General features: G+C 45.6%; 1 protein-coding gene across 5 annotated transcripts in view; it reads right to left on the bottom strand.

The window, feature by feature from the left end:
- Positions 1–23,947, bottom strand: part of SH3D19 (SH3 domain containing 19) — a 232,486-nt gene that overhangs the window by 30,629 nt on the left and 177,910 nt on the right. For all 5 annotated transcript variants that reach the window (XM_075543706.1, XM_075543704.1, XM_075543707.1 and 2 more), the window contains 3 exons: positions 20,710–20,817; positions 15,112–15,224; positions 141–202 (listed from right to left, as the gene is read on the bottom strand). In XM_075543706.1, coding sequence (XP_075399821.1) covers positions 141–202; positions 15,112–15,224; positions 20,710–20,817 — 283 coding nt within the window. The remainder of the gene's footprint in view (positions 1–140; positions 203–15,111; positions 15,225–20,709; positions 20,818–23,947) is intronic.

Here is a 23,947-nt window from a genome sequence, read left to right as displayed (position 1 = left end):
TGGCCTGGGTAAACTTGTGGGTAGACGTATCTCAGACACCTCTCAAAGAAGACCGGAGGCCAAAACACAAGAGTGGTGAGAGGAAGGAGCCAGGCCTCTGACTCATCTTTCCTTTTTTTAAGTTTCATGAACTTACGCACCTTGGCGGCAACCTGGGGGGCCCTCGCACGGAACCTCCTGCTTGACCGGCTTGCTCAGACTCCTGCGAATATTAAAATACACTGTTTGAGTTAAAGTTACTCTGAAATAATAGATTGTGTACTCTGGACACCTTTGGGGGTGGAATCTATAAATGGAAATGCAGTTAATAGACTACAGTATAGTACAAAGATAATTTTTATATGTACCGGGAAACAAACAAAACAAAAATGTACGTGGCTTGTTTCATTGTGGCGGTCTGGAATCTGACACTCCGGGTCTCTGAAGTAAGCTTTTAAGACGCCAGCTGCCACGTACACCAGTAGGACACACTAGTACACTAGTACTAGCCATGTCTACAGCAATGACTTAAGCAGGCATCCTAGGGAAATGACATGTCCTGTGTTCATCCCATGAGAACATGTCAGATACAGTGTAAAAACATAAGTGAAAAGGTCATTGTTTGCTTTGAATAGGCAGATCCTCTCTCTGTTTGGTGCGTAGCTATGTTGCTTCGAGCCGACACCTCCCAACAAAAACCCACTGGCATCGAGCGTCTTCTGACTCACAATGATCAGATAGGACAGAGCAGAGCTACCCCATAGGGTTTCTAACACAACCAATCTTTAAAAAAATACTTTCAGTTTTTGGTGAATGTTTACAAAGTCAGTTAGGTTCCCTCTTGACCATCACCATACAAACGGTTCAGTGACATTAGTTAGTGTGATGGCAGTGTGTCAGGTCAGCATTATTTGTGTCCTGTCTTTATCGTCCTAGCACCCTAATGTCCCTGCTTCTTCTCACCATTAATTTTAAGGAATTGTTGACCTTCGGTCTCATGCTGATGGTTTTGAAATAGAACACTGAACACAAGCATAATATCCTTTATTTTGTGTGTTGCTCTGCTATTTCTCTGAAGATGCAGAGAATACACAGAGTCGCTGTACCAGAAAAAACTAGTCAGCATTCCACCGTTTCAGGAGGTAGCGCGTGAGCAAGAGTCAATGGTACTGAAGAAGAGGTTCAAGCTGCCCTGAATTCATTAGTCCCAACCAAGGCTCCAGCTGATGAACTCTAGAAGACAACTCCTTGGTCAACTGACGAAGTGATCCATATTGGTACCGAGTCCGTAGAACATTATCATTGATATTACTTGCAAGCAAACATTTCCTGAATATCACTCTACAGTGGTTGCAGCAGTGTATTGACAGGGAGCTGCCCGAGTTTCTGGCGGGATTCAGAAGAGGCCAAGGAACAAGGGCATCATTACTGATGTCAGGTGGGTCTTGGCTGAAAGCAGAGAATACCAGAAAGAGTCTGCTTGTGTTTTATTGACTAAACGAAGTATTTGAGTGTGTGGACCATAGCAAATTATGGATGGTCTTGACGAAGATGCAGATCATGATTTTTGTGAACTATGTTATGCCAACTGATTGAGTTGTTCCAGGAGACTGTGGTCCTGATGGGCTGGGAATCTTTACGGAAGCGGGAGGGCACATCCTTCTCCCAAGCAATTGCAAGTGATTTTGAACCACCAAACTTTTAGGCTAGTCGCCAAGTGCTTTAACCCCTGAACTATCAGGGCTCTAAAACTGACACCAGAGAACATTTTTCCTTGACCTCGTAGGGTGAGATATAAAGTCCGCTTAAGGGGGCGCCAGAAAGGAAGGCATGTGCTATAAATTGTACACCCCAGAGAGAGATGTTGAAGTCCTCACCCTTAGCAAATTGTCATGACAAGAAGTGACCTTGTTTAGAAATAGGGCTGTTGAAGATGTTATCAATTAAGTTAACAGAAGATCATACAAGAATTAAAACAAAAAAATCAACCCAATCAATAAAAATCCAAATTGCCACCAAGTTAATTTGGATTCACAGGGGCCCTGTCGGCTGGCGTAGCACTGTTCCCTCCGAGGGTTTCTGGGGCTATCAATCTGTGCAGGAGGAGACAACTTCCTTTTTCTCCCACGGACTAGCTGCTCAGTTTCAATTGCTGACCTTCTAGTTAGCAGCCTGACTTGGAACACAGTGCACACCCCTGGGTCTCCTTGCCAGAACAGGGTGGGGATGAGAACAGTGAGGGATGAGCTCATTAAAAAGAGGAGAGGGAAGCAGAGGGATCTAGAAGAGGAGATGAGTCAGTCAGGGTGCGATGTAGTACCGATGAAGAACACAGCTTTCCCCCAGATCCTGATGCTTCCTCCCCCCAACTACCATGATCCGAATTCTACCTTGCAAGTCTGGATAGAGCAGAGGTTGTACACTGGTGCATATGGGAGCTGGAGGCACAGGGAATCCAGGGTGGACGATACCTTCAGGATCAGGGGTGTGAGGGGTGATACTGGGAGGGTAGAGGGTGAGTGGGTTGGAAAGGGGGAACCGATTACAAGGATCTACATGTGACCTCCCTGGGGGACGGACAACAGAAAAGGGGGTGAAGGGAGATACCGGATAGGGCAAGATATGACAAAATAATAATTTATAAATTATCAAGGGCTCACGAAGGAGGGGGGAGTGGGGAGGGAAGGGAAAAAAAGAGGACCTGATACAAAGGGCTTAAGTGGAGAGCAAATGCTTTGAAAATGATTATGGCAAAGCATGTACGGATGTGCTTTACACAATTGATGTATGTATGGATTGTGATAACAGTTGTATGAGTCCCTAATAAAATGTTTAAAAAGAAAAAAAAGAGGAGGGGGAAGCAGAGGGACAATTGCCATGTGAAGATGAATCGACAGTTCAAAGAATTCCTGGGGTTCCCAGAAGCTGGGAGAGCACAGGAAAGCTTCTTATCTTGCAGGCTTCAGTGGGATGGTACAAATGATTTGTTCTTCATGACTGGCCCAAAGGTTGGTAGTTCAAACTACCATGAGACAGATCTGCTGAAGAAAGATCTGGAGGTTTGCTTCCATAAAGACTTATTGTTGACAGTTGCTGTTAAGTCAATTTGAACGCATACTGACCTGAAGTGTGCAAAATAGAATTCCTACATAGCTAGTCAAGGCCGTAGTCTTGGGACACAGCTGCCAGACCCGTCTTCTGAGGCAGCTTTGAGTGGGTTTGGGCTGTCAATCGCTTGGCTAGTAATGAAGTGACAGACATTTGCACCAAGAGAACCCTAGAGAGCAGTTCTACTCTGCAATACTGAGGCCCCCGAGAGTCAGAAGGACCGGGGGCAGTGGGTTGGGTTGCGTCTGGCTCCAACGGGCTTCCGTAGAACAACGAGCAATTGTGAGGATGGTGCAGAACCGGGCAACTTTTCATGCTGTTTTACACGAGGGCTCTTGAAGCTGAGCTGATCCCGCGGTACCTAACAAGAACACGGCCCAGTTGATGGCGGGGATGCGGGATGCTTCGCAGTAGAACTGGGATGCAGTGCATTTCTGGTCTTCTAAGTCACCCAGTTCGTGGCATCTTCTTGAAGCAAACCAGGGAAACTTAACGCAGCCTCAGAGGCGGGGAGAGGAAAGGTCCCAGGGAGAAGCTGGTCCTTTCCATCAGAGGGGCCAGAGGAGCCGGGAAGAAGAATTTTGTAGAAAGAGGAAAGTGAGATATTGTGAAAAATAAAAGATAGAGGCAGTTGGACAAGGAGGCTAAAGACATCGTTAGAGTGGAGAATAGAAAGATTTCAAGAAGGAAGATTCAAATCCAGGCATTTAAATGCATATAAACCATGACAAGTCTTTCCAGACCTTCAGTTGAGTTGGAAGTTAAGGGATATTAAAACTAACATTTTGGGGGGTGGGGCAGCCAAGGAGATTTCTTGGTAACTGTATATACTTGTGTATAAGCCAAGTTTCCCAGCACATTTTTAATGCAGTTTTTGTGGTGGAGCTAGCTAGGTCTCTGGCTGATATTCGGGGCGGCGTATACTCGAGCATGTATGGTACACACATCTTATACTTCTGATGCCGTCCCATTCTAGTCTTACCTTTCCTACCTTCTAAATCCCTAACACTGACACTCAGGAGAGTGTTTCTCCAAGACCTCATCGGTGGAGGGGGAAACAACATCTAGCCATTTAAAATTCTACTGCATCTTTTGGTACTGGGGTTTAGCTATAGCTTGGGGATCAGCTAATTATATTATTAGCTAATTTAGACTATTTCCTTTTTTAAAAAATCTTAAAAGCAACCTAAAACTCACTTCCATGACCTAATAATTCATTCTGAACATGTACAACTTCCTCTTAACTACCAAGTGATTAATTGCCAATAACTGCAATCATTCGAATGTGCTTAAATTTTTTTTAAATCCAATTTTTAAAAGCAAATTAAGCTTGCCCTTAGAACTTGGTTTCACTAATGGGTTCAGTTAATGTAGTGAGGCAAGCCACCAGCTCATAAACCCTGCAATATTCCAGAAAATAATCCATGCCTTATAGCTACGCTGCTGCCCGTTTTCCCTCGATAAATAGCGCCATGATATTTGATAAACACACTTAGTTCATCAGAAGTAAAAAAAACGGACGAAACAAAAACCCTCTCCGACAGCCAGGAACTTGTATTGCTCTTCTCTCCAAGTTCTCGCTGCTAGCTGCTGGGTTTATTCGAACTCACAGCAACCCCATGGGATGGAGTAGCACTATCCCACAGGGCGTTCCTGGCTGCCGGCCTTCCGAAGGAAAGAAGCTTGGTGGCAAACTGGCTGAAGCACTTGACCACTGACTGAAATGTCAGCAGTTGGACCACATCAAGTAGGAACCCATCGGCCACTCCGTGGAGCAAACTAGCAGTTGGCTGTGACCTTGGAAACCTATGGGGCAGTTCTCCTCTGTGCTAAAGGCTCACGAAGAGTCTGCACTGACTGGCTGGTTCCAGGGCCATGGGTTTGGGGGGTTAATCTTTCTGGAAATGGGCTGGCAGCTCTCTCTCCCTTGGGTTGCCAGGAGTTCAAACCCACTGAGCTTTCGGTTAGCACCTCCCCGCTGCCACCCGGTCATAATGCTACTGTTATTCGAGACCTGCACGATCAAGGGCAAATTCCAAAACAAACAAACAAACAAACAAACAAACAGATGTGTGCTTTCAACATGGAAAGGCATAAACGATGGAGCATCCCAAATCCAGTCGACTGCTAGTTTGGTGTCCAGCAGAAGTAATGACTATGTTTGGTTGGCCACGATCTTTACCAAGGTCAAGAGTCTTACATTTCTTATTAATCTCTCAAGTTTCTCCAAATAAAAATGTTTCACATTTTTTAATATTCAAATTTAAATGTAAAGTTTGAATCTCTCTGCGATGTTTATAATTCCTTGAAAGGCACTGCTGTGGTAGACATACTTCAAATACACTTGCCACTTGAACAACATGGGGTTTGGGAGCACTGCCCTGTCCTCCCACAGCTGAAAAATCCAAGTACAACTTTTGACTTTCCGAAAACTTAAGTACTAACGGCCTTGCCCATCACATAAAGACTTGATGAACCCATAGTGTGCTTGGTACCTGTGTTAACATAGACACCAACACAAATTATGCATTTTTACAAAATGTCTAAGTTTTCAGTGGCTGCTGGCACCGCTGCAACCATGCCTCACCGATTTCCTTTGCTTCTTTTCTTATTAGCCTTGGACCCCCTTCTTAAAAAGATCATTTTATTGGGGGCTCTTACAGCTCTTATAACAATCCATACACCAATTGTATCAAGTATATTTGTACCTATGTCGCCACTATTATTTTCTAAACATTTACTTTCTATGTGAGGCCTTGGTATCAGCTCTTTTCCCCTTCCCTCCTCCCCCCTCTGTAAATTATTATTCTCCTATCTTACACTGACTGCTGTCTCCCTTCCCCCACGTTTCTATTGCTCATTCCCCTGTGTGTGTGTGTGTGTGTGTGTGTGTGTATAATCATTGCAATCAATTCCCCCTTCTTTTCCTCCCCTTCCCACCTTCCCCCTGCCCTCCTGGTATTGCTACTCCCATTTCTATTCCTGAGGCGTTTATCTGACCTGGACTCTGTGTGCCACGAGCTCTTATCTGTACCAGTGTACATGTTCCAGTCTAGCCCGCAGTGAAAGGCAGGCCTAGCGTCATATAGTGGGAGGTGAGGAAGCCTCAAGGAACCAGAGAAGCATTGTGTTTCATTGGTGCTATCTTGTGCCCTGGCTGACTCATCCCTTCCTTGTGACCCTTCTGTGAGGGTCCCATTGTCTACAGATGGGTTTTGGGTCTCTGCTTTGAAACCCCTCATTCTCAACAATGTTTTTTTTTTATTATTTGTTTTGGGTCCTATTATGCCTGCTACATGATCCCATCGATACCTCATGATCACACAGGCTGGTGTATTTCCATGTGGGCTTGTAGCTTCTCTGCTAGATGGCCACTTATTTAGCTTCAAGCTTTAAACCCCCAGTTGCCATATCTTTTGATAGCTGGGCACCATTAGTTTTCTTCACCACAGTTGCTTATGTACCCATTTTTTCTTCAGTGATTGTGCTGGGAGGGTGAGCATCATGGAATGCCAGGTTGTTAGAACAAAGTGTTCTTGCATAGGGGGAGGATTTGAGCAGAGGCACAAAGTTGGGTTCCTATCCTAAACTGGTGGGCAACCTCAGCTGCAGACCCTGTGGTAGTTACATAATCTGTTGTTAACTTGAGACTATTAAGAGAGGAGTGGACTTTAGCCTGTCGATCAGGTTGAGGCTTAGCACTTCACTTGGAGGTGCTAAGGAGATACAAAGCTCGCTGGAGGCGGGACACACACTCCCTCCCTGCGAGACGTTCCTGTTGACACACCTGGAGCCACGCTGATGCAGCCTGAACCTCGGAGCTGGAGGAGCCACCTGGAGACCCAGCCAGTGCTGAGAGGCTTCTACCGCCACTGGAGCCACTAGATTTTCCACCCACTGGCCTGTGATCTTCCTGCACTCTATGTCATTGGATGTGTTGTGTGAATCTGAAGAGGACTTTACAGACTGGTACTGGACATATGGGCTAATATCGGACTTATGGACTTGATCTGGACTGGGATGGGATGCGTTCTTAATGTACAATTACTCTTGATATAAAGCTCTTTCCTATACACATATAAGACTATGCATTTGTTTCTTTAGTCTACCCAGACTAACAGACCTCCACCTGAATGGTACATATTAAGCAATTCAGCCTTCTCTTCTAATGTCCGGACTTGTCTCTGCTTCTTTGGAACACTTCCAGTGTCACTAGTGCTGTTTCCCATGGGGTCCGGAGGGGTTAAGGTTTATGATATTGCCCTGCTGAGTGTTTCTCAATAGTGTTCTTAGCTTTACTAAGAGAAACACCTAAGAACTGTGTGAGTGAACTTTTCAACCAAGATATCCAATTTACTCGAGTCTTTAATTTGGGGGGGAGGGTGGGTGCAGTATATAAGGACAACCATGCATGTCACATCCATGTTAGTCAAGTGTCACCTGGGTTGAGAATCGGGGAGTTGGCTCCTGTAGGACCCACTGTGTCCGTGTTTGCTCCCGTCGGCTTTGTGCTTGGGTTCTGTCAATAGTCTTTGGTGACTGATCAGGGTCTTCCTCCTACACATAATTCAGACCCTCTCAGAGTTTGCTTCGAGGGAGTTTTCCCCAGCTGTGACATCCCTGAACTTCTGGCTTGCGATGTGTGTGGACGGCCATTTTTGTTCCAAAAGAAAGCGGCTTTTTTACTTGCCTAGCCCCCATGCCATCTTTTTGATTATTTGCACTGCAACCATTTCAAAATAATACCCATTTTGAGGGTATTTTCTAAAGATAAATATTTCTTATGAGACCACGCTCTTATCTACTGGAGTTACCCGGCAGCCTGCCCAGACCTTTCGTCTCTGTCTCCAGGGACTGGTCCTACTGAGGTCATGAAGTCAGAACGAGGCACTGTTTTTTCTCTCTTACAGAACATGTCTCTTCTCATCAGCCAGCTTGTGTGTGCTTTCTCCAATGCCTCAGACAGACTGGGCTGCAGCGGTCGGCGGCCTCTCAGGAGTCCTGGGTTCCCAGTTGGCAACAGAGCACATGAGGGCACAAGAAGCCACGGGCTGGGAGAATAGCTCCAGTGTCTATACCTTCGTTGTATCAGTGACGAAAATGAGGTTTGGCCACTGCAGTCGACTTATCCTGGGATGGAAAGTCCCCTGGCACTCAAGCAGGAGAAATAATCGTTGGTCTTTGTTCTGTGCCTTCTCGGGAGACAAGGGTTACTGGATGAGTGAAATCTTCGCCCGGTCTCTCATTCGCAAACAGAAGCAATTTCTCAAGCAGAGATTTGCCTTTCTGGCAGGGGGAATTTCTAAATGGGCCTTTAGGCACACATGTATCTTGTGGGCCTGCTTCCTCACCCCTCCTTCCTCCATACTCGGGGTGGGCACCATGCTTCGACTCTCATGGTCAGCTCTGTAGGACAGGACTTCCCTCGTGGGTTTATGGGAGACACAAACAGAATCTCTTAGATGGTTTCTTTAGTCTAATCTCCTCTTCTTTCTCTGAAATGTCAGAGGTGCCTTAAGGACCAGGTTAATGTCGCATATTTTAACAGAAGAGTTTCATAGTTTACAAAACCCATTATACCATGTAACAAACAATATGTGTGCTGACTCTGGGTTAGAGCTTACATCCTGAGCACCGGGTGTGTGGAGGCTACAGTGTATAGAGGGGAGCCTGGCGGTGCTATTGGTCAGTGCCGGACAGCTAACTGCTCTCAGGGAGAAGGATGAGGCTACAGGGGGAAAAAGGGAGCCCTTGTGTCACAGCCGGTTGTGCACTGAGCTGCTAACTACATCAGTGGTTCAAAACCACCAGTCACTCCACGGGAGCAAGATGAGGCTGTTTGCTTGCATGGCATCAGAATTAACTCAATGGTAGCGAGGCTAGGTTTGCATCTTTAAAAAGGGGGAAGAAGAGGCTAACTGCTCCCAGAGATCCATAGCTTGGGAAACCCTACATTAATAGGTTCTCTATCAGCTTGTATGCAATAGAACAGCGGTTCTCAACCTGTGGGTCCTGACCCCTTTGGGGGTCAAGCAACCCTTTCATAGGGGTCACCTAAGATCTCAGGAACACACATATTTCCCAAGATCTTAGGAACTGAGATACCGCTCCCTTATTCATCTCCAGGCGGGTCCGCCCACATGTAGATACACCCACATACGAGTATACCCAGCGTGAAGACTGGTACCCATGCCACACCACGCTTCAAGACAAAATTTCATTTATTTGTCATTAGAAATAAATATTTCACAATATATAATTACATACTGTTTTTGTGATTCATCACTATGCTTTAATTATGTTCAATTTGTAACAATGAAAATATATCCTGCATATCAGATATCTGCATTATGATTCATTAACAGTAGCAAAATTACAGCTATAAAGTGGCAACAAAAATGATTTTATGTGATCCCGCGACACTGAGGCAAAACACTAAGGGGTGCAACAGAACAGCAAGGGAATGGAGTGGCGAGGTCCCCAGGGAATGCTGAAGGTGGACTTTGGGGCCAGGGTGTGGTGCCCCAAAACACTCCTAAAGGCCAACAAGCAATCCTGAACTAACTACAAGCTTTTCTTTCTTGTTATGTTTTGTTGTATATTGTTGCTTCATTTTGCTCTGTTTTGTTTTTATGCATGCTATTATCTCCGCAGGTCTGTCTAAATAAGATAGGCTGGATGAACAATCTGGAGGAGAAAACAACGGGACCGACAGTTCTGGGGGGACATGGGACAGGGGGAGGTGGGGGGAAAGGTAGTGGTGTTAACAAACCCAGGGACAAGGGAACAACAAGTGATCCAAATCGGTGGTGAAGAGGGTGTAGGAGGCTTGGTAGGGACATGGTCAAAGGTAATGTAACCAAGAGGAATTACTGAAACCCAAATGAAGACTGAGCATGATAGTGGGACAAGAGGAAAGTCAAAGGAAATAGAGGAAAGATCTAGGAAGAAAAGGGCATTTATAGAGGTCTAAATAAAGGCATGTACATATGTAAATATAGTTATATGTGAGGATAGGGAAATAGATCTATGTACATATATTTATAAGGTTAGTATTAAGGTAGCAGGACGTTGGGCCTCCACCCAAGAACTCTCTCAATGCAAGAATACTTTCTTCTATTTAATTGGCATTCTATGATGCTCACCTTCCCGACACAACCGCTGAAGACAAAGCAGGTGAATAGGCAAATGTGGTGAAGAAGGCTGATGGTGCCTGGCTATCAACAGATATAGTGTCTGGGGTCTTAAAGGCTTGAAGGTAAACAAACAGCCATGTAGCTCAGAAGCAACAAAGCCCACATGGAAGAAGCACATCAGCCTGTGTGATCACAAAGTGTCAAGTATCAGGCATCATCAGAATAAAAAAAAATCACATCATAGTGAATGAGGAGGGGAGTGCGGAATGGAGACCCAAAGCTCATTTGTAGGCCACTGAACATCCTCTTACAGAAGTGTATCGGGGAAGAGATGAGCCAGTCAGGGGGCGATGTAGCAACTGTGAAACATACAACTTTCCTCTAGTTCCTAAATGCTTCCTCCTCCCCCACTATCATCATCCCAATTCTACTTTACAAATCTGGCTAGACCAGAGGATGTACACTGGTACAGATAGGAACTGGAAACACAGGGAATCCAGGGCACATGATCCCTTCAGGACCAGTGGTGTGAGTAGCGATACTGGGAGGGTGGGTTGGAAAGGGGGAACTGATTACAAGGATCTATATATAACCCCCTCCCTGGGGGATGGACAACAGAAAAGTGGGTGAAGGGAGACGTCAGACAAGGCAAGATATGACAAAACAATAATTTATAAATTATCTAGGGTTCATGAGAGCAGGAGGAGCGGGGAGGGAGAGGAAAAACCGAGGAGCTGATGCCAGGGGCTTAGGTGGAGAGCAAATGTTTTGAGAATGATGAGGGCAATGAATGTACAAATGTGCTTTACACAATTGATGCATGTATGGATTGTGATAAGAGTTGTATGAGCCCCTAATAAAACGATTAAAAAATAAAGAAAATAATGTTATGTGTGGGGGTCACCGCAACATGAGGAACTGTATTAAAGGGTTGTGGCTTTAGGAAGGTTGAGAACCATTAGAATAGAAGGTAGTGGGTGGTTTGGTTGGGTTTGGTTTTAGTTGTGGTTTGGTTTGAGTTGTGGGTTACCGTGGAAGCTCTAAATTAATTCTGAATCTACACTTAGATTCTGATTCCACTGAGTTATTTCTGAGCAGTGGCTAGCCAGCAATGTAAACACCTCACCCTTGGGCAGTGTATTCCTGTGACCACTCTCAGGGATTTGCCTGACTTTGCTGAAAACAAGGGTGCTAGAGTCACTGGGGTATAAGTTATGCCCCAACCTAGGTCAGGGGGCCAGAACCAACCCTACGGAATGTCCTAATCTGCCACATCACAACCTCTTTCCTCCTTCTGAAGTCCAACTTCCTTCAGTGATGAACTGATTTGACGACAACACGATTTTATGACCATTTCCTTCCCCCCCCTCATACTCTACATACAATTAGGAATGCAGCTATGAATCCTTCAGACATCATTATGGCTTCCTTCACCCCGATGATTCATTTTGCTTTAGGTGCAAAACAAAAGAGACTCCAATTCTCAAATGTAATTTGAGAACACTGCAGTCTTAAGCAGAACAAAGGCAAGAAAAGACAAATACAGATGATCCAAATGAGGAAGAGCATTCGCACAAGGTTGGAATGGCATTCAAGGATTTACAGAGAACAGGATGGCTTCAATAGGACATGGGCGGACAAAGGAAATGGTCACAGAGGCATGACTGGCAGCAGATCAATACAGCACAGCTCCAAGTGGGACTATGGGAATGTGAATGTGAGACAGACATGCATTGTGCGAGGCGGAGAGCAAGACAGGTCCAGGGCCCTCTGACTAAGGCAGTCAGGGTCTGGCTCATGACTATGTGACCCTGGACCCCAATCCCCAACAAGATCCACCCAGGCCAGCCCATAAAGGAGGCTGGCCCTGCCTAGGCCGGTTAGGGGAGTGGTTGTAATCCACTTTCCAGCGTCCTCTTCCAAGACAGTTCACACCCCTCTTTAATCGTAAGAAAGAAGTCAATGGAGGCTCCATAGATTGTGGGCTTTCCCGGTTTCCCATAGCCTTCTGCAAACCTAGTGCTCAGAATGCAAGCTCTAATACAGTTTCGTCTTATCTTTGTGCAGTGTAAGACTTAATAAAGGGGTTTCCAGGGATTGAAAATGATATCATCCAAATCTGAAGGAGGGAATAATAGTATCAGAGCTTAAATCGTGAGATTTGGGGGTACAAAAGGTTACGGTTGACATAAAATACATTCGCAAGATCTACACAGGGGCTAAGCCTACGGTGATTTCTCTTGAACCACAGTTGAGGGAGGGGAGTCACCTGGTTATCAGATGGAGAGTTCTGGAGAGACGACCAGAGTGACTCGCCCAGTTAAAACCCTGTCACTTGATCTCCCCTCTGATACACTTTGGGCTTGATCTGATTTTTTAGTATTTTTCTTCACATTGGGGTTTATCTCAGTAGCATTTTGTCAATGCGTGTAGCTGTCTTGAAAAATGTGCTTTTCTATGTTTTCTGGTACGTGGAATCCAGATGGGTGCATCTATAGACACAACAACTGGAATACGGGTTCCTGGGGAGCGTGGTGGGGCGGGCTAAGGGGGAGTTAGCTGACACCAAGGAGCTCAAGAAGGAAGAAAATGGTTTGAAACTGGCTGTAGTAGCAATTGTGTAATGCTGCTTGATGTCATTGAACTCTGGAATGGTTTGATATCTGAACTAGTTCCTAATAAAGTGGTTTGGAAAAAATGAAATCAAATAAAGGGTTTCTATAAAATGTTTGGTTCGGGGAGCCTTATCCCCACCCAGGCAATCTGTCACCCCTTTGCTCCCTTTGGCAAACATTTGAGAAGTCAGTAACCTTTTCAAGCAACATTTCCTTCTCAGAATTGAGAATTTCCTATTTAATAATAGTATAATTTGGGCCCTATTATCCTCTTTTGGGCTTTCCTGACCCAGTTTTAATAAAAATTTATTACAAAGTACTTTGAAACGCAAGTGATCACTAAATTTTAATTCATCCTACAGGAAAATCTCATTAACGTGATATTGGCTAATTCAATTTAATGTCTTCTTCAAAGAGCTTTCTCCTCAACAGATGATTATATGGCTTTGCCTGGACAATAAATATAGTTAACACCCACTGTAAAGCTATTATGAAATTTGAGCTAAAAAATCAGTTCAAAGACTTTAAGAATTGGTGTCTTTTGGAAACAAACCTTAAAGATCTACTTTACGGGAATCAAGGATGAATAAATGATCTAATTACTTAAAAAAACCGAGGGCCCAATGTGAAGAATAAAAAAACAACCACCACATTTTAAAACTCTTCGTTAGGAATTGTGTCCCCCCAGTTATGTGATGTCCATTCTAACCTCTAGGCCAGCGATGGGCTTTGCTATGTTACTGATGCAGGATTAATGTAGCCTGTGTTTGAGTCCATCTCCCAGAATGTAGAAAGAGCAGATGCGGTCAGGCAAGCAAGCAGAAACAGGAAAAGAGAGATGCCAAGACGCAGGAAGATCCGCTCATGAGGGGCAGCGGGAGGAGGTAAAGGACTCCCCAGAGTTCACAACAGGAGGATGTGCTCTGAACAAGAAGAACAATAACACCCCAAACAAACTCTCATCCAGTCCATTCTGACTCACAGTAAGTGACTAATAGAGGGGATTCACGACTATAAATCTTTATGGGAGCAGATAGCACCATCTAGCTCCCAAGGATAGACGGTGGATTTGAACCACTAACCTTGCAGTTAGCAACCAATACCTAACCCACAGTGCCACCAGATCTCCTTTCCTCTAGAATTGAATCAAATCAAACCCAATCCAACTCAACCCACTGCTATCAAGTCACTTCCAACTCCCTCTCTTCAGGGGAGCAGATGGTCTCAGGTTTGAACCCCCAACTTTGCAGTTAGCAACTTAACACTCCACTGCATCACCAGGGCTCCTTGAACCAAACTCCTTACCATCAAGTCCCCCCTCCCTCATGGAGGCCTATAGAGGGTTTCTGAGACTGTCGATCGTCAAGGAAGCAGATGGCCTCATCTTTCTTCCTCTGAGTGACTGGGGGGTTTGGAACACCAACCTGGCCTAATCCACAGAGCTACCAAGGTTCCCTGACAGAGACCCTGGACTCAGACTTCTAGCCTCCTCAGATAAGAGAAACTAAATTTCTGTTTGATAAAACTACTCCAGTGCGATATGTATGTTACAGCAGCACCAGAGAACTCAGACATTTTTTAATGATCATTTGTCAACAAATGTACTATAAGCAACAGTTTTTAAATTTAAAAAGTGCTTTTTCCTTAAATTTTAGGTTAAAAAATTCTTATGGAAATTATTTTAAGATTTTTGTCCCTAATTGAACATTTAGAATAAGTTGACAATTTGACTAAATCTATTTCTACAAACATTAAAGTTTCTTTTAGAGATTTTTAATAACCTGCTCATTATGAACAAGTGTTACTTCAAAGAAGATGTGATTATATCAGTATAGGAAGAATTATCTTCTGATGAAGTACAATGAATGAGCCTAATTATTTTGCTCTGCAGGGATTTTTAAAGTATTGAATGGAAAAATAATAATTTATAAATTATCAAGGGTTCATGAGGGAGGGAGGGGGGAAATGAGGAGCTGATACCAAGGGCTCAAGTAGAAAGAAAATGTTTTGAAAATGATGATGGCAACATATGTACAAATGTGCTTGACACAATGAATGGATGTATGGATTGTGATAAGAGTTGTATGAGCTCCAATAAAATGATTTTTTAAAAGTATTGAATAAGTACATGGGGCTTGGAAGTTTGTTTGTAGTAAACATTTGTGAAATATGTAAAATTTGACCGGTAGTGAAGTAATGTAGACTGAAATTGAGTATTTAAAATCAGCACATCGCTGGTCTTCAACCTCACATGATCTCCAATGACCACTTACCAAGTGTCTGGTTCTGTCCACATCACTGAGCTTCCCCGACGCTGTACTGTTAGTGTTTCCAATGGGCTTTTCAGCAGGGAGAGGAGGTGGGCTTTGTGGATCGTCATGTAAACCTGGAAAAACAGTAATTCATCAATAATTTCTGATCTTTGGGGAGTGTTTGGGATGAGATGTTTGCAGCTTGATTTAGGAAAATGGCTACCATCAAAGACCCACACAAAGGATGAGTAATCCCTGTAGAGGGAAGGCATTGCTTGCTATCAGGCCTCGGGAAACGATGGGTTATAAGCTACCAGTTTTACTGAGAGCGTGAAGCAGTACTCAAGAATTTCAGGACAGCTGGCACTTATGAGAACCTTCCATCTGTGAATCAGTAGGTTGGACACTTATTTTACCCAGAAACATCTCTCCTACCAATACCTAAGTGCTGCTCGCTACCTTCCAGCCACACGTGGCAAATTTTAAGAAAAACATTTAAGACAATGGTGGTGAAAATATACGTGTTAAAACATGTGCCAATACAACTTCCACATTTATAGTGGAACGGGACCGATCCCATTTTCCATGCTGTGTCTTTATATATCATCACCTACCAAGGCAGCCACCATTGTTCTCATAACCTGTGGCCTCCACCCAAAAGTCCCCTCTTGCCCCTTCCCTCCCACCCCTGGTAAGCGGGAACCATCTTAGGTTCTGTATTCTTGTGTGTTTTTCACATAAGTGTATTAAAAAAAAATTATTCATGGCTTGAAGTCTGGATGGCAGTGGTGAGACAGGGGACATGACAGTTCCTGCTTCTGCCGCGGCATTCAGAATCTAAGTCGCAGTCTCGGGCAAGCACCTCGGTGTCTTTCTTGTGTCTTTCACGAAGGTGATGGCCAACAGGGCTTCTGCCCGCCAGCAGCTGCCTTGGTTAGCCGGGCACAATGTTTCCCAAGCTCACCCATGGGTGGCATGTATCAGGACACTCCACTGCACAGATGAGCCTTTCCTGTAGTTAGTCATCCACCCGTGGATGTACAGTTTAGTTGTCTCTGCCTTTGGGCCCTGAGCAGAGTGCTGCAGAGCACATAATACATATGCTCATATGAGCCCAGGCAGGGATTTCACTCCAATTTTAATGAACCACATTTAAATAACGTTTATTTCAGTCCTTCAGTTACATGAGCCACATTTCAGATGCTCAACAGCCACGTATGTCTAGCGGCTGCCATGTTAGACACAGGCAATATGCACATAGAAAATATCCACCTCCACAGAAAGTTCTACTCTATAGCTCGATGACATCTGCCCATCTCACAGATGAAGAAACAGGCGGAGAGAGAGAAAAAAACGATCTAACGTTTTCACGGTAGGAACTCTCAAGTCATTTTAATAAGGCATTTTGCTTCTCTGTCGGGGTCCATCCGATCCTCCCTTATCTAAGTGATGAAATATTTTCTAATCCATTAGCTCAAGATCAATGGGCTTAGTAACCCTCGATTTAACCAACAATATCGTTATACCTAAACCACATCCTGATTCCAGTGATAGCATGTCTTCAGTTTATTTTAAAAAGCAGAAAACAAAGAGGACTGTGCTGAATTAGTGACAGCTAATTAGAGTCTGTGAGCAAAAATCACAGGAAACGAGGATGTCTGAGCCAAGATGAAGCTGCCTTTTCCACACGGTTTGTTTTAGGATCGGAAAGCGGAGGATTTGTCTCTTGCAAATGAACATCCCCTGCACTTCCATTTCACATGAAAAACCTACGCCAAGAGGGTGATCTGTAAGGGCTTCCTGTTTCAGACACAGACAGGAAAACATCCTCAAAGGGAGGACAGCACCCAGAGCAGCTATTAGGGAGACGAGGGCTGAGAGACAGGCAGGCCCTCGTAGTGAGAGGTAGGGCTGCTCTGGGAATTAAGACACAGCAACATCCCAATTCAGTCCCCATCTTGAAGACATTCGCCAAGTTACCGTTTCCTAGTGTCACAAGGACACACTCAGTCATTTAGGGGAGAATATTACTGTGACAGATACTGCAGAGCAGAGAGGATGAAAGCAGAGAGGAGATAACTTCACAGCAGACAAGGGTATAGGGAGTATCTGGTGTGTGTGTGTGTGTGTGTGTGTGTGTGTGTGTGTGTGTGTGTGTGTGTAAATGGGAAGGTCTTAATGAGAAATGTAGCATTTGGGCAAAGATCCGGAAGAATGGTGAGGAAAGGAGCCATGACGACCTCTGGGGAAAGGACATTGCAGGCAGAAGGTACAGGGACCCTGGGGAAGGAGCTGGAAGCCTCAAAGAACAGCCAGGACTGGAGCAAAAGAGAAAGATGAGAAACAAGGAGGCAAAGAAGAACCCAGTCTACCTGGTTAATAACAGTTTGCATCAACCACGGCTTCACCTACATTAAAACCAGAAGAGCTAGATGGTGCCCGGCTATGACAACCAATCGACCATTCTGACCAGCGACACAAACTGGCCTGGGAAAGGATGGCTCCACATGGGCACTCATGATATCGAGTGGTTCATAAAACACACACCACCACTCATGACCACTGTGTTTCTGAGACTTACAGTCAACACTGCCCTAGACCAGAGGGGAAGGGGGACAAGGAAGCCAGATGAACAAAAACAGCACAACCATCATGGGCATGTGAATACTAACATGCTGTGAGAAGCGTAACCAAGATCCAAACCCAAACTCACTGTCACTCGGTGGGTCTGACTCATAGCCCCCCATGGTGAGGTCTTCAAGGCTCTGTAAGTCTTTATGGGAGCAGGCAGCCTCATCTTTTTCCTGGAGAGCAGCTGGTAGGTTTGAACTGCTAGTAGTCTAATGCTTACCCAACAGTATGACCAGGGCTCTTGGGCAGTATGCATATATCCACACAAAAACAAACCAAACCAAACGCAAGTTGGTGGCGACTCACAGTGACCTTATAGGACAGGGCAAAATTGCCCCTGTGGCTCTTCGGGGCGATAACTCTTTCCAGGAGTAGAAAGCCCCGTCTTTCTTCCAAGAAGCAGCTGATGATTTCAAACTGCTGACCTTGCAGATCGACGCCCAAAGGGCTTCTGAATAGCATGTACACAAACTGCGAAATAAGAACCTATTTTGCTTTGTAAACTTTCTCTAAAATCGCAATATTAAAACAAACAAATCCCCAACAACACACAAAAGACAGCCCAAAGTGCTACATCATGAAGTAGTTCCTTTTGTTCCCTGACACTTCCAAGTTCGACACAAACATCAAAACATCCCCTCACTAACATCAAGTCAATTCTGACTCATAGTGACCCTATAAGACAGAGCAAAACTGTCCTGCGGGCTTCTGAGACTGCCAATCTTCAAGGAGTAGAACTCCCCCTCGTTCTCCTGGTGGATTTGAACTGATGACCTTGTGGTCAACAGTTGAACTCTTCATCCACTATGCTCCCCAGGGCTTCTGATAGGCAGTACTTAAGAAGTGAAATATACAAAGGGGTTTCACAAATCTCACAGGGAGCAATTCCCTGGAGTCCCTTGCTGTTGCGCCAGGTGTTTCTCTTTCCTTGCCAGATAAACTTTGCTTTCTGCTAGGTACCACCTTCCCACCCCTAAAAAAAAAAAAAACCACAGGAAAATTCTATCATCTCTAATTCAAATTTCCTCAAACTTTCGGAAACCCCCTCATAAGAAAACTCTAGGGAACAGGACTTCTGTATAAACAGACATTCAGCCACATCAGTTGTCTCAGTCTAGCCATCCAGGTAGAACTTTCTACTGGCTTCTACAGCTTTGTTTGGCTAGAAGGCACCCCCCTCAGCCTATCCCTTTGAGGATTTCAGGAGCATCGGGAGCTTACAGGTGTGCAGAAAGAGAACTGACGCAGGTGGCCCGAGTTTTCTATTCTGTGAAAGGCTTTGGAGGGTGCCTTTGGTTAAGGAGTAGGCATCAGATTTGGGGAAGGTTACCCCATCCTCAGAACTGCTCAGAGTGGTTCACCATGCGGCAACGGTTTCTATGCACACTGTGGTGTCTGATGAACACCTGCTTTCTTCCTGGGAGTCGGGAATGGTACCATGTGTCAGTCAGGAGTGGGGCCATAACCAGCCCCAGGTGATGAAAACTCGGAGCGCGGCATCTCTAAGGAGCTTCCCTGGCTGACAGCATTTTAGACGCAGCCTTACACCTCGCTGTGTGCTTACAGGGGAGGAGAACTTCTGGATGCTTGTGTCTGCTTTCTCCAGACTTGGCTTTATGTGCCTTTCTGCCCTTTGCCGATCCATTCTGTGACAGATCTCACCCTGCCGCAGGAGAAAGCCGAAGCGTGAGTCTCACTCTACGCTGGGTCCTGTGAGTTTTCCCTGAGAGGACTAGAACTTACGGAATGCTGAACATGACAGGAGCACGTTTCTGGGTGGAAGTTATATTACTTCACACCGACATGAGCCCCTGACAGTATTTACTATGGTTCTATCTCTCTGTGCCTGCTAAGGGTTGGCAACGGCAGAGAAGCTAAGACAGGCCGCCCATGTCAAACAGCCCACTAAGCTCTCCTTCCGCTGGTGTCTGGGCTCCAGGGCACCGTCCGTAGAAATGTCCCCAACTGTGTAATCTAACGCTACCCCGGGACCTCCAGAGAAGGGTGGCACCCTTGACTTTCCCTCCTGCTGTGCTTCACAGCCACTTCACTTCCATCTTCCTGCCACTTGCCTGGGAGCTACTGGTTAACTTCGAATCCTTCGAGCGCAGGAAAGCCACCAAGATCCTCCTGGGTAGCGGTACTTTGTGGAGAACCCCAAGCCTCAGAAATAGAGAGATGATCACACATTTAAGCTAGGCCTGCAGTGCAAGTACAGCTCCGGGGCACTGTGCGTGAAGGGCCGAGGCACGGGCGCTGTGGAAGAGGGGGACGAGTGAGCCATGTAGCCATCAAGGCACACGGCTTGGACAAAGACACTGTAATGGAGCCAGAGGCCCTGCTGGGAACAAACAGAGAGACAAGCAAAGGACCCCAAAGGTCAGCCTTCTTTGCTCCTCCCTTAAGTAAGTCTCAGATTTCTTTTCAAAGTCCTGAAATTTTGGCTATAGAATTTCATTTATTATGCCATTTGAAAACCAAATAAAGGACTCTATCAAAGCAGAGTGTTGCCCTAATGCAAAACCATTTTGGTGCTTGGTTATGTGTCTACAGCTCTTGCATGGTGCTCCTCCCAAAAAGCACATGCAAGCCTCCTGGGCCACACTGCGGGACATGCAACCCCCTCCCAAGAGCTAACTTACTGTTAGCTTCCATGATGCCCCCACCAAGTCCTTACCCACGGCACCAACAAAGGACCTCACAGTTGTTCTCAGCGTCAGTCTCCCTCCTCCTTTCCCTCTGCGTCAGTCTCCCTCCTCCTTTCCCTCTGCCTAAAGATAATGTCTAAGAGAAATGAAATCCAAAACTGCTGGACACACATTCTTTAAAGAATTGTGGAAAAACAAAAATTAACTTACTTTTAAGTGTCTTCCTCTATGAACAATGATAAGGGCAGACAGGACATAAAGGCAAGAGCCAACATGACTCGCTGAGCACACACTCCTCCCAGGCTCTGGGGGAGGGAAATGATGATGGGGAAGCACTTACATTTTCCTGGCTTGGCTGGGATTCGAATCACAGTGGGCTTCCGGGTGGGTGCAGGCTGAACCACTGGTTCCTTTGCTGGTTCTCTTTTTGTGGGGAGCTGAAAGGGATCTAATGAAAAACACAGTTTATTTTGCATGCTTTAGTTAACAGGGATGCAAACAAAAAGCCTCATTCATAATTAAAGAGTCATATTTTTCATGCCCCAGGGAAAACTATTCATGGATAAACAAAATCTCAGTTTGCAGAGACAAACTCAGAGCCGGAGCTCATGAAAGGAAATAACTTAGTGCTCTGTAAATAATTCATCTGGCTTTTCTTCCTCTCTGATGAGAGAGATCCAAGGCCATCCTGAATTATGTAGAAGATGTCTTTCATGGACGTGCAAATCATTTCATAAGTGCCCGCCTGGGAACGAGGGGCAATGGGAGTGAAGAGCCAATTATGCCCCACTGTGAAGTCTCTCAGATACCCAGGAAGGGAAGGCCCCTTCGCCTCTACGTCCCGTGTGCTTGTCCCAGACTCACCGAAGGCGCTGGTGCGACCCGTCACCAGGCTGGTCCTAAGAAACCTGCGTGGTGCGGCAAAAGCACACTCAGTAGCACGAGGAGGAAACATCTGGTCCCAGAAATAAGACAGCTCTCTTCACAGATATAATGTTAGGGCCAGACAGAGTTCTCTACCCTGATGGACTTAATTCCTATCAACAGCTTGTGCGTGCTTAGAGAAAAAGCATTTTAAACAAAAACGTAACCACCAAACTCCATCCCCCTCCACGACGCTGCCTTTTTTTCTTAAATGTAAACGTTCCTTTCACTGACTTGGAAAAATGGCCACCAAACTTAAAAATAAATACAACGCTGTCCACGTAGGATACTCTAGACAGCACACGGAATCCCAGGAGGCTGTATTGGCTTTTATCCAACGAGAGGCAAAACAAATATGCGCTTAATTCTGCACCTGTTCTGTGGCTGCTGCCCACGGGGAGATCTGCCTAGAACACAACGCACTGCACAGTCCTGCGAGGAACGGACGCATGCTCTGCCTGTGTTATGAGCTGCAATGCAACGAACACTTTTGCTGACCACATCTTTGCAGGGTACCTGAAGAGCTGAATCCAGAATAAGGAGGCTATTCCACTCCCTAATCCCCCCATCCTCCAACCCTGTGCTCAGTCCACCCGCCCATTTTATGTCCTGCCCAAGGCATCCCTCACTAGTCCCTCAATCACCTCTTTATGCTCACCACGTGCTAGTAACTGTGCCAGGTGGGAGAGACAATGGTAAAACACAATCTTATGTTTGCTTCTCATCTACAACGAAAACCCAACCAAGCTCACTGCCACTGAGTCGATTCGACTCACTGCACCCCCATATAGGGTTTCTGAAGTGGTGCATCTTTACAAAAACAGAGAGCCTCATCCTTCTCCTGAGGAGTGGCTGGTGGGTTTGAACCACCAACCTCGCGGTTAGCGCAATGTTTACTTGATGTTGTCACCAGCGCTCCACCTAAGAAGGTCTCCCTATTGGATGCTAGCTAAAATGATTGTTATGAGGCCCTGAGGGGGAAAAATATTAGATGGCTTCTTTAGGGAAATCAATCTGCTCACCAATAAAGCAAGGCCTGCCTTAATTGAGACTAATTTAAGATTATCCAAACAGTATCATCTAGTTAAAAAAATTCTTCTGTAATATTAACCCATTTTCCCCACTGTAATCTATGCCTACCCAAAAGAAACAAACCAAAAAGAAAAATTCAAACTAACTGCTGTTGAATAGGTTCCAAATCAGTTACCCTATAAGGCACAGTAGAACTGCCCCGGTGGGTTTCTGAGACAATTCTTTATGGGAGTAGAAAGCCTCATCTTTCTCCCAGGGAGCAGCTGGGGGTTTCAAACTTCTGACTTTGGGGTTAGCAGCCCAAGGTATAAACTAGTACATCCCCAGGGCCCTGTGAATAAACACAGCTCTGGCAATTCGGCCACATTCCTTAAGGAATGCTGCAGCCAGTGCTGGTTTCCATTCTGCAAAGTTGTTTGGAAAAGTGGGAAGGGACTAAGAAAATTAGCGAGAAAAAGGCCATTTCCTGGAATGCCATCCTTTGAGCAATAATGACTGTCCACAGTCGGGCACATCCGTCTACATGTTTATTCCCCGTAAAAATGGCACGCACTGTAAGTCTTTGTAGTTCACTTTTCTACTTCTGCTCCTGCAGTAACTGCGAGCTGTGCCTGTGTGTGTCCAATGCCATTGCAGGCACGTCCGGGGAGCGCATGAGTGAACTTGTAAAACAAGGCTCTCTGTCCTTGTGGACCGTCCATTCCAGTGGAGAGATGGAGACAATAAACAATAAAGATAACAGATAAACGATTTATCGGTGCGCTAGCAAGTGAGAAGGACCGTGGGGAAACGTGCAGACCAGGGGCAGAGTCTCAGGAGCGGGCAGAAGGCAGGCAGGTGTACGTCAAAACAGGAGGCTGTCTATTACTAGGGTTGCCCATTAATGATACTGTGTAGCTGTCTTTCCAACAATTGAACTTTAAGTATTCTACTAGCAAGTCCGATTAGAATCCTGTCATCTGAACTTTAGCAAACAGCAGTACCGATATCAAGGGGCAGTTAGTTATGTGCAAGTCCATACGTGGGCTGGTGGCGCAGCAGTTAAGTGCTTGGCCACTAAGAGAAAGGTTGGCTATTTGAACCAACCGGTGTTTCTACAGGGAGCCCTGGTGGCATGGTGGGTTACAGAGTGGGCTGCTAACTGCAGGGTCAGCAGTTCAAATCCACTAGCCCCTCCAGAGGTCGGCGAAAGATGAGCTTTTCTCCTCTCATACAGGTACACGGCCTCGGAAACTCACAGGGGCAGTCTACCCCGTTCTGCAGACAGTATGAGTCGGTGTCCTCTCGATGGCAGTGTGTTTGAGTGGCTCTCCACTGAAAGAGCCAGTGATCCATTCTCCGAAAGATGACAGCCCACAGGCAAGCACCCAACAGCATGGTAGAGACCAACCGTGCAAATATTACTGAATCTGAGCTCGCCAAATGGCTCATATGCGTCAAACCAAACAAATCAAACTCACAGTCGCCTAGTTGATGCCGACACGTAGCGCCGCTCCCGTGGGTCTCTGAGGCTGTCTGTCCTTCTGGGAGCAGGACACCTCGAGGAGCAGATAGCTGTGGTTCCCAACCGCCCAGCAGCCCGGTGGGCAACCCACCAGGCTAACGCCACCCTCTGGCCACAT

The sequence above is a fragment of the Tenrec ecaudatus genome, chromosome 3 (assembly GCF_050624435.1).
Source record: "Tenrec ecaudatus isolate mTenEca1 chromosome 3, mTenEca1.hap1, whole genome shotgun sequence".
Taxonomy (NCBI): Eukaryota; Metazoa; Chordata; class Mammalia; order Afrosoricida; family Tenrecidae; genus Tenrec; species Tenrec ecaudatus.
This window is presented reverse-complemented; position numbering and strand designations above follow the sequence as displayed.